We start from the raw sequence: 11,696 nt of genomic DNA, 5'->3' as shown, positions 1-11,696 counted from the left end.
AACAACAGACTGATGGAACATATATCAGCAGCCTGCTGCACCATGCAGGGAAGAGCAGCGTGTTGTGATTCATGAGCTGAATCATCATTAATGTGTACATGAACACTGAGTTGAACTTTCCATAATGATTAGAAATTTGTTTTGACATGTTTCAATTTATTTTAGTTTTTTAGTTATTTTATCTTATCTCATTTTAATTTTCTTTACTTATGCTTTTAGCATGTACAGCACTTTGTGAACTCTGGTTTTATGTTAAAGTGCTTTATAAATAAAGGTGGTATGGTATGGTATGGTATGGTATTAGTCAACACAATAAAACATGCTTCAGCTTTTCATGCAAAACAAAAAAGCAGCATTTTTGAATCAGAGTGCAGCATCAAGGCAGTTAAACGTGCGATACTGATCTGCTCAGCAGAGGCATCACCTGTAATGGTGTAACAGGTGGAGGCCTGACACGTTTCCCCTCATCTTTTCTGACATAGAAATAAATAATCACCAGTTTTGCATTTAGCTAAACAGTGAGCCCAAGGATATTTCAGCAAAATAGTCCACGTCATCAGCTTTTTACTTTTCAGGATGTCTTTGAATTCTCTCTGTAGGTTCATCATTTTCATTTCCATCAGTCATAGCCAGTCTGCATCAGCATGATACAGACATTGAGATCTGATGTATTGTCAACGTGTTCCTTTCATTTTTTTGAGCAGTGTATTTAGAAACTGGGTGTTCTGGAGACCCACATTTATAAACGTGGCTGTTTTAAACCTCTTTCAGCTGAACGTTTTCCTGCCTCTGTTTAGTACATCAGGACTTGGTAGGGTAGCTCAAATAATTCAAAACATATCGACCATAAAGTCCATTACACAGGAAGTAAATGAACCGGCTGGGTCTCAGCGGCTCCAGCACTTTGGGTCAGCTTCTGTTTTAAATGTGTTATTTAAATAAAACAGAGTAATAACAAATGGTCTTTCTATTCAGACAATGTTCATAATTCCTGTTTGAGGTATATTTATTAAACACAACTTAGTGGGCTTAATATAATATCTGAGTGTATGAATATCGTCTAAATGTAATCGACTCAAGTTCAAACACAGCAGAATCATTTCCTTCCACAGAGTAAGGTGATCCATATTTGACCATGATATCTTTCAGAACATGAGCTGCCAGCTAGTGCTGCTTGTTTTTTCAGTAAAGTTCAGCTGGTTGACGTCTTAGCTTGGTGATACTAGGAGGCTAACATATGCTGGTTAGCTTATGAAACAAGCGTAACTTTATCAACCGCCAGCAGGCTAACACTCAGTTACTATCACTGTTCAAAGGTTTGTTATCATCACACAGCCATCAATGATTCTCCAGTGTTGTTTGACCTCAGCTCGTTGTGTACTTAACACAGACACACATGGACAGCTCAACTCTGAAAGAGAAAACAAGGTCAGATTTGAAGTCGTCCATTTAAAAAGAAATAAGTCGTATGAACTCTGGAGAGGATCAAAATTAACTCACCTTACTTGTGGAGGTGAAAAGAGGGCGTGTCAGACAGTCAGGAGCCAATCAGGAGAGGGAGAGAGGTTACAGAGGGAAGGCACAGACGAGTAAATGAATAAGAGTCTTTACTTCGATCTGTCACCTCAAATATGACTCATACCTCGTAGTTTTGCTTTCTCTCATCATGACTGATGTAACAAAAAGTTTGGGGATAACTCCGACGTGGGGACGAGCACAGCATCTGTCTTACCTGAAAAGACTGATTGTTGTGCAGCCATGACTTTTGATCCCAAAAGCAGGTCGAGCAGCCACAACGTGTCACTATGACAGTAACACAAGTACACACAAACAGCTAACCACACACAAACACTTGTGCAGCTCTGGTCCATATCAGGGAATCTCTTGGTGAACTGAGTCATTTGACTTGTTGTAACTGCTCAGAATCAGTTCAGACTTTTTTTAGTCTCCAAATTTTCTCCAACAAAAGCAAATCTTGTCCGACTGTCCAACAGCAGGAGACGATGGAGGAGCTGCTGTTGTTGCTGACCTCAGTCTGCACAGCTTATGCTCAGCACCAAGGTGAGCGAGCCGGTGACTGAAGGTAACGAGGACACAGGTTCTGACTTTGTACTTTTAGTGCTGCACAAAATAATGAGAGTAAGAATGGACGCTATGACGTTTGAAGAATATTTGTAACAGGTTTTCCTCACTTTACAAGCTACAGTTACCACTTTAGATTTTTATCTACAATTTTTTTGTTTCTTTATTGATTCTAATAAAAAGAAATAATCTCCGTCAGATTCAAACAAACACAAAAAGGACATAATGATGTACTTCAAATGCTGAACATTGACAGTGCAACATAGAAAGCTCATCACAGGTTTAACAGAGAAAATGAACCGTTTGAAGCAAAACATTTAAATCTGAGGGTCGGCAAACAGCAGGCAAAGACATCCTGGCGGCGCTGAACTAACCCTCTGAAGCAGCGGGTAACGTCTAACAGTAGCATTTGTCTGGGTAACATTTCAGTCGTCTGCTGCATCCCAGTGTGCGCCTGAAGTTGGTTACCATGGTCCCGTCGTTACCAAAGTCAGACTCCGCCCCACACACATCACAGATAAACTGAAAATGTGGATTGACACATGTGAGAAAATTCCACAGGAGGCACGCGTGTTTGTTGCTTTGAAGACAGCATTTCTTTTTGAATGGAACTCCACTCGCTACGTGGAACTCAAACGGGATGACAACAATGTGAGTCAATGGAAAGCGCAGCGACCGGAAAATCCTTCAGCATCACTCTGACCCGCTCTCCGAGTATCATTCTGGGTCAAGATCAAGACACTTGCAGTGGAGGCTTCAATGCAAAACAGTCCTTTGTAGGAGACCTGACAGATGTTCACCTCTGGGACAAGGAGACCTCTCTGTGTGATGTCAGCTCTGATATGCAGGGTCACTCCTTCACTCCTGGTCAACTGGAAAAACCTGCAGGACCTCATAAATGGCACTGTGTGTGGAACACAGTGACTTTGGTACCCTGTCCTGTTAAGAGCAGTGTTGGTCAAGTTACTTGAAAAAAGTAATCAGTAACTAATTACCGATTACTTCCCCAAAAAAGTAATCCCGTTACTTTACTGATTACTTATTTTCAAAAGTAATTACTTAGTTACTTAGTTACTTTTTAAAAACACGATTTACAACCTGAGTAGGTGATAAAGTGATAGATCTCTCAGCCCAATTCTACTTTTTCTACATAATCCATCATACAAAATGTAATCAAATGGAAAAGTCTCTTTTTAAAACTTGTTTTATTAGTTTTAATCTTTTAACTTTATGCATCAAGCAAAAATTTAATTATATGCAACATTCTCTCACTGGAAGAAATTAGTTTAACATTTAAACCTATTTTCTACACATTCCAGCACATAATTTTTTTTGTGTGTGTGTTTACACTCAGTCTTTCAAATAGATGCAAGTAAAACACAGCAGAAAATAAATAAAGTCACAGTCTCAGCGGTCCTGTTGCTCTATTTTCACCTGTAAAGCAGGAGTGGGGCAGGCGGAGGTTTACCCTGGTGCAGGTGTGCTGCGGTCAGTGGAAGAATCCGCGAGTTTCTCTGTGAGTTTCCCATTACGTCGTAGCTACTCGGTGCTTGTTGGAAGTTTAGGGGTTTTTTCGCTGTAAAAAGTTTTCTTCCCACGCACAGCGGACACTAATGTTTTTGTCACTTTTTATGGAGTCAAACTCAAAGTAAGGTCAGTACTTCCACGCTTTAAACGCTGCACGCTCATACTCTCTCTGCACTCGATATGTGATCCACTGTTGATCTGCACACAGCTGTTGTCACGAACGTCGCACTCACGTCACAGTCATGAGACACTCTCGCAAAAAAAAAATATCACGGTTTTAGTAACGCAGTAACGCAGCGTTCCTATGGGAAAGTAACGGTAATCTAATTACCGTTTTTGCATTAGTAATCCCTTACTTTACTCGTTACTTAAAAAAAGTAATCAGATTACAGTAACGCATTACAAGTAACGCGTTACTGCCCATCTCTGGTTAAGAGTGCAGTCAGCCTGCACAGACGTGCTGCACGGTGACTGAAATCCAACCAACCCCTCGCGCTCTCACTGTCAGGCTGTACACGAGGACCTCTCGCCCAGCTGGGACAGAAACCCTGATACGTGGAAGAGGATGCATGGACTGAAATCTGTCATCAAACTGCTTTTCATCAGTTACCAAGGAGTGACGTGCCATTTAAAAAGCAGTGTAACATTTCTAAATAACACATGATTAAAAATGACTTTCTTCTTATTGTGCAAATTAATTGCATTATTATAGATTACATTTTTTCTGTTTCTGTGTAGCTCGAAGTTCCATTGAGGTGGAACATTAAAGAGTTATTGTATTGTATTAAGCACAAAATAACTTGCTTTGCCGCAGTACTCAGAAGCTGTTCAAAGTCAGAGAGAGTCAATATGACTTAAGGGGAACAGATTTCTTTAAGAAAAACAAGATGAGGACAAATATAAAGCAGAGATGTGTTTAGAGGAGTTAACCTGTGGAATAGTTATGACAGTGATTTAAAAAGGTGTAGTTCTATTTTTAAACATATTTTTAAACAAGGAAAATGAAGTATTTTAAAAATGTAAAAATATAGTATTAGAAAAATATATAAATCAAGAATGAAAAGACCAAAAAAACAAAACAAAAAAACCCTCTTGATTCTTTTGCTTTGATGTAGTTACTTCTCTAAGGTGGAAAGTTTTTTTTCTTGTTTGTTTGGTTGGTTTTTGCTTGGTTTTATTCTTTGCTTCGAGCCCTGTGTACAGGAGCTGCATGCAAAAAGATCTTTTGTTAAAGGGTTGGCGTAATAAGCAAATGCTTCAGCCAGTACCTTTTGATTAGCCTTGTCTCGTGCTTTCTTGCTTTGTGGCAGATCTTTGTTCTGTCTTCACTGAGATATTTGAATGCTAATCAATAAAATCAAACCAAATCAATCAAAATCAAATCATTGATTTATCAATAATCATGATCCAATACTACAAAGTACTGAATATAAATTTGAAAAGGGTCTACATAATAAACGCATGTAAAAATCCCGTGATTAGTTCGTTATCTCTAGAAACATGAGACATGTTGAGGACGTCATTGAGCCATTGAAATCGGCTGTGTTGGTTTTAAAGCACGGCGACTTTCTCCTCTGTGAACTTCAGATCTCTGTGAAGCTTGAACACATCTAATGGTAATGTCTTTGCTGCTGCCATTGGTTAAAACAAATAAATACAGTCAGATCTACTCCACGCCCTCATCTTTTGACTGTGACCCATCTCGTAGTGACTGCGCTCATGTTTCTGCCATTTTTTTCCACAACAGAATCAAACAAGAAGCCACAAACACTTTATTTCCCCAACAAACATTTTGGTCAAAAAAACACTCGTAAGAGGCCAAATCATTTCATCAAACCTGCACACAAACATCTCTGATGTGTGCCAGGACAAGAACAGAAAAACACGACGGAAAGATTCATTAAAAAAAGTTTATTGTCATATTTCCAATCCCAACATCAAAGTTCCAGTAAACTGTAGGACAAATTCAGTAAAACAGACAGAGCACAGAGCTAACAGAAGCCAGCAAACACACAGACAGATACACTGATTCAGGATGTTGGAGAGACTGTTGCATCAGTGATCAGGCTCAACCACACTGACTCACGTGACTGATCCAACTAACGTGGACTCGGCTGAGGTTCAAACCGTTTCAAGAACAGCTCGGTGTGGCCGGTATTTCTGCAGAATTATATAACAATCTAACACAAACTAAGGTACGACTCAGTGCGAGTTGAACATACCGAGTCGTACCTCACACTGTTGCCCCATAAAGAAAATGAAGACTTCCCAAAAGCTACCTGGAGTCGGACGTTTCAATAAAGCAACAGTGGTCCAAACTGAAGAGAGGCTGCAACGAAACAGTGACCCAAAGCAAACGAGTCAAGAAGAGCGACCTGTGACGGCCTGAATGCTCTCCACACATTTTAAACACCCACAAACACCCAATTTGTTCTTGAAGCTTGAAAGAGAAAGGCAACATACGAGAGCTACAACATCTGAACAGAAACTACGCACACGGTTAAAACTGCTTAGTAACAATCCGGGCAGTTCATCTACCTGGGCCCGCATTCACAAAGCTCTCCTGCTCTAAAACCTCTAAAGTTTATCTCTTTAAAGTTTGGACTGAAACCTGGGAAGAAGTGAGAATAAACTGTGACAAGGTCTGAAAGAAGAAACACTTGGGAGTGGAGGAGACATGGCGTGAAGATGGAGCGCACACCTACACTCGACAACATTCTGCACGTTCTTCCCTCGCAGGGGAACATGTATGCATTCGGTATCATCTGGGTTACTCACCTTTTTACACTTTAGAGCATTCAATAATAACTGAAGGACGACATGCCAGAGAGCAGTCTCGAAACGTTGGAGCAGCTGCCGATTACCCGCCAGCGCCACGGGGAGTTTACTTCTTCCTGCGACGTGTACAGCGGCTGATGGACACGTGGATACACTGAGGACTCGTCTGCTTGTCCGTCTAACATTTGACTGCGTGCTTGTAGCCTATACAAACATCATACGATAAAGGCAGCGATTAACTAACTGTGCACGCATGCACATGGGTGCTGCACAGGTCCGATATTTACTGGGATAACATTTCTTGGGTTCTCATTCTAGATGCAGTGAGCTAGAGAAATGACAGTGAGCGCCACGCCACTAACACGCCACTAACACGCCACTAACACTCCAGTTACTGTGACAAACAAACATGAAGAATCGGTCAGCGTGAGAAACGGAGCGATTTACAAATAATCAGCTAGACGAGGTGATGGTGGGTAAGCATTAGAGAACTATCAGCCCTTTTCAGATGAGTGTGCAAGCTTACTTATGGCTTTTTAGATCATTGTACAGAGACGCACATCACATCAGATAATATTTAAAATTATATGCCTAAGAAAAGTTTAACAGTATGAAGAGGTCGGAGAATTTCACCATCCATCCTTCTCATTGTCACAAATTTATAATGAAACAGTACATCTCTCACACACACACACACACACACACACACACTGAGGTAAGAGTAAGTTTTGTCCCTTCTTTGCTTTCAGGTCCTCGGTGAATGTTCCCAAATCTACGAGTCGTCTAACAGGACGGCTGCGATGGTTGTGATTACGAGCCGTGGTCGTAACAATCACTACGGTGGCTTCACTCTCTACATGGGTACCGTTTAAACGGGGACTGAAAACACTATTCACGTGAAAACATCAGATATGTAAAGAGCAGGCCTGAGTACCAGTTGCTGAAATAGCCCTCATAGAAATGCTGTCCAATCAGAAGCCGACCAACACCTTTGACACGGCACAAAAACGTCCGTTTTCTTCGTCCACAGAAACACAGAACGTCTCCACCATGGAAAGAGTTTGAATCGCTGTTTTTTCGGACGCGGCTTCAAGGCCTCCACACAGAAAGCTGCGTTTAGCACACATTAACATGTGTGTCACTGATTAAACGTCAGATGTCATTAGTTAAACATGCCAACGTGCTCTAAGGCTACGAGTTTGTTACAATGAACAGATCCGTGCACACCTCCAGATATCAGTCCCAGTTCACACACTGTGAGAACTTTATCAGCTTTAAGAAAACATGCTGTGTGACTGCCTACATGTATCTTACAGCCAGAGTGCTATTCAAACCCATGCTAAATGGCACAACTTGGTTTATAATTAGACAAAGGCACTGGTTAGACTTGAGTGTGATCAGACCTCCAGTTTGAAAAAGGTGTTGGGCTGGAGACTCCAGCTCATACAGCCAACATGTTGTTTGTGTCACTCACCGCGGTATCGTCTGTGTGACAGTACAGTGGCCATCAGATCTCTGAAATATGGACAACTGTTTTCTCTGATTTATAATTGATGAATGCAGAGTGTGGAGAAGCTGTGTTTGTGTGCAGCAGGAGCGTCTGTGATGAAGTTCACTCAGGGAGACGTTTCCATGGACGGGACAGAGCACATTTTGCTTGCTGATGGTTTAAAAATGGTAAATGGTCTGTATTTGTAAAGCGCTTTACTTGGTCCTAAGGACCCCAAAGCGCTTTACACATCCAGTCATCCACCCAGTCACACACTGGTGATGGCAGCTACATTGTAGCCACAGCCACCCTGGGGCACTGACAGAGGCGAGGCTGCCGGACACTGGCGCCACCGGGCCCTCTGACCACCACCAGCAGACAACGGCTGTATTGTCCAAGGACACAACGACCGAGACTGTCGGAGCCGGGGCTCAAACCGGCAACCTTCCGATTACAAGACGAACGCCCAACTCTTGAGCCACGATCGCCCACGATCGTTTAACATACATGCCAGGTGTACTTTTGATGAAAGTCAAGCTGAGCAGATGAGGAGGCACAAAGTGAAACAGAGACACATACAGTCCACATGAAAGACTCGCTGCTATTCGCTCACTTTGTGAAACACATGTGGCTGCTTTAAAGCTTGATGGCCCGAACCTGCATCCCAAACATGAACCCTGCCTGCAGGCTGGACTAGTGTCCTGTCATTAAATCCACCAGCCTGGAGGTGTGGAGATGCTAACAAGATGTTTTGGAAAGTAATTGTTATCACCCTTTAAATATGAATGAAAGTGGAAATTACCACAAATAAATTTGCACTGTTGAAGAGCTTTGGGTAAACAAACTGTTTCTTATTCAAATGGCATTAAAGTTCTCAGGGGTCTCAGGCCACTCTGTACATTTAAAACAACAACAAAATATCATAAAAAATAAAATCTGTCTGTGTTCATCTCATTGCTATAATATAAAACTCCATCTGAGAGAAGACAAACAACAAAATTCAAAGCAGTGAGCAGTTATAGTGATAGCACCTAAGTGCGCTGTGCTGTAAGGCAGCTCGGTTCAACGTCGTCACAGAGAAACAGATGAATTGGTAGAAATGTTTTAAACACGCCTCTTACAGTTTATTGTCAGGACTTCGAGGAAGACCAAGTAACCTCTGAGGGAAGAGATGCAACAAACCAATCGACATTCACAATTTAGAGTCGGTGCCAGCAAGCCCCACAACTACCCCACACTACAGGGTCACTTTACTAACGTTCAGTCTGCAGCTGCTCTCAGGTGTGTAGCATGTTACAGAAACAGCAGCTGTTGCAGGTTCAACCAAACACTGAAACAGCTGCGGCCCACAGACGCTGGCTCACACTGAGCCAACAGGGAGCTTTAGCCTCGTGAGACCCGAACTCTTCCACAGCAGCATTTTTAATTTCTCTTTGATATTTGGTCACATTGTTTTTACATTGATCGGGCCCCAAAGAATTACCAGATTTCTTTTTTTTTTTTTACCTTATTTTTGTTTTTAAGAAACATGAGAGCCACATATGAGGATATTCGTTTAAAATGTTGATAGATTAGTAGCAGTATAATGTCCTCGTGAGTAGATATCAGGCTCCTGTACAGCACAATTCAATATTTTGGTCTAGATAACCCAAAATGTGATGTCCACATATGTGGACGGCAGGTCCTAGGAGGGTAAACCTGTCCTCAAGCTTAGGCCACAGCTAAGCTCAGGAGCTAATTATAAATAGGTACCTTACTAGGAGACAAGTTTGTTTCCTTCTGGCTGTCCCTTTCTACTTTAAGCTATTACTCAAGATTTGGAATAAGTTACATCGTCTTTCTTTAAGTCTTGATTGGAAATCTTCTCATTTTTCTTGACAATAATAAAGAAAATCATCTCTGTAATACAGAAAAGAATACATTTGTTAACTATGCGTCACAGTAACCAGTACTGCCTGTGTACTGGGAGAGAGAGCTCCTCACAGTGATATTAAGGCCCTTTCAGACACGCAGTGAGGTGTAGCTGAACTTCTCCACAGTGAGATCAGTGTGTGAGACAGCTTCAGGCTTCCTGATTGGGAAATGCATCAGTCTAATCATACTGTAAAATAGAAACAGGCGAGCAACAACAAACAGGTCCAGGACACAGAGTCATTCCTCCAGCTGTGCCCGTGTGGATTCAGACGTTACTGTAAATGAGCCGGCCCTTAACATCACAATGCAACAGAAAAGTGAGTGCGTGTCTGAAAGGGACTTAAGCTGTGTGTTATCTGTGTCGTGCACGTCTCCTGATGCTCAGCGTGCGCATACAAAGGCAAAGCTTCTGCTGAGAACGACCCGTCTCAGTCTTTAATAAAAATCCAACTGAAGCAAACTGCCTCCAGACAGCAGCAGTGAGAAACTACAGGAAGCAGGAGAGGATCTAAAGCTTGTTGAATGGCAGTAACATTGACTTTACTTCTTTAGAAAGTCTTGGGCGAGTAGACAAGGATTCGACACCAGGTGTATTCTCATTTTGGACACAGCTAAAGAGAAACCTGAATAACAAAATGTGACGCAGATCTGCCCGACCACCTGGACTGCAACCAGTCCAGGTGGTTTTGCAGGCGTGAGTGTTTCCAGATGGAGATGACCTCGGGGTGTGCCGCAGGTGCGGGTGTCTGGTTTAGGACTGCTGGCTGTTCCACTGGTTGGCCATAGGCCTGCGGAGCAGCTCCTCCACATGACGAGCCACATCCATGGTGTCCTCGAGATCAAAGTCCCCATCGGGATCCAACATGCCGTCAGCCCTGACAGGACAGCAGCGAAGATGGTCAATGGAAAACAATGTTATAGCATCATCATGGATGGTTTACATTCCTGAATGAAGCAGTGACAACAAAGACACCCAAAACCAGTATTGATAGTTTGCATTGTTTACAAACTGTCTGGACTAGGCTGCAGCCTGTAATTCATTATTATCAGGATGTCCTAAAAACTCCCTGAAACGCCTTCAGCTGATCCAAAATGCTGCAGCAAGAGTCCTGACAGGGACTAGAAAGAGAGAGCAGATTTCTCCTGTTTTAGCTTCCTGTTAAATCCAGAATTCAAAATCCTGCTCCTCACATACAAGGTCTTAAATAATCAGGCCCCATCTTATCTTAATGACCTTGTAGTACCATATCACCCTATTAGAGCGCTTTGCTCTCGCTCTGCAGGCCTACTTGTTGTTCCTAGAGTATTTAAAAGTAGAATGGGAGGCAGAGCCTTCAGTTTTCAGGCCCCTCTTCTGTGGAACCAGCTTCCAGTTTCCACTCCTGCCTGAGTTATGCTGCATTATGCGTAGGCTGTTTCTTCTTCAGTCACCTTTTTCACTCACTACGTGGTTACATGCCACTCTGCGTTTAATCATCACCATTATTAATCACTGGCTCTTTTCCACAGCGTGTCTTTCTCCCGTCTTCCTGTAGATGGCGCTCCTCCCAGAGCCTGGTTCTGCCACACAGGTTGTTGGTTCAATCCCAGGCTGCTCCAGTCTGCATGTTGCAATATCTTTGGACATGATACTGAGCACCAGCTTTCCCCTGATGCATTTACTGAATGCCAATATTGATCATGTATAATATATCCATTACATATCTATTATAAATATTATTGTTTTAAATATCAGCATGATGATTTTTACCACAGAATTTTGTTGCATGAAGCAATGATCATGTGTACATGCTGTGCTGCCAAACCTCAGTGTTCTTGGTGAATCTGACTTAAGAACAAAACGTTTCCTGGATTTATGAAGGTTATGAAGTACTACTGCACAGCACAAATGTCAAAGGCATTCTGA

General features: G+C 42.1%; 2 protein-coding genes across 4 annotated transcripts in view; one reads left to right on the top strand and one right to left on the bottom strand.

Annotated features, from left to right (window-relative positions):
* LOC309713046 (uncharacterized protein) overlaps positions 1 to 11,696 on the top strand; it is a gene marked incomplete at its 3' end in the record, with an annotated part of 462,222 nt that overhangs the window by 33,382 nt on the left and 417,144 nt on the right. The gene's annotated exons all lie outside the window — the stretch shown is intronic.
* The window catches only part of LOC309713594 (signal transducer and activator of transcription 5B-like), a 52,797-nt gene continuing 46,606 nt past the window's right edge, over positions 5,506 to 11,696 (bottom strand). For all 3 annotated transcript variants that reach the window (XM_082545359.1, XM_082545358.1, XM_082545360.1), the window contains one exon: positions 5,506 to 10,665. In XM_082545359.1, coding sequence (XP_082401485.1) covers positions 10,542 to 10,665 — 124 coding nt within the window. In that variant the 3' untranslated portion in view covers positions 5,506 to 10,541. The remainder of the gene's footprint in view (positions 10,666 to 11,696) is intronic.

The sequence above is a fragment of the Aulonocara stuartgranti genome (genome assembly GCF_965226115.1).
Source record: "Aulonocara stuartgranti genome assembly, chromosome: 8".
Taxonomy (NCBI): domain Eukaryota; kingdom Metazoa; phylum Chordata; class Actinopteri; order Cichliformes; family Cichlidae; genus Aulonocara; species Aulonocara stuartgranti.
This window is presented reverse-complemented; position numbering and strand designations above follow the sequence as displayed.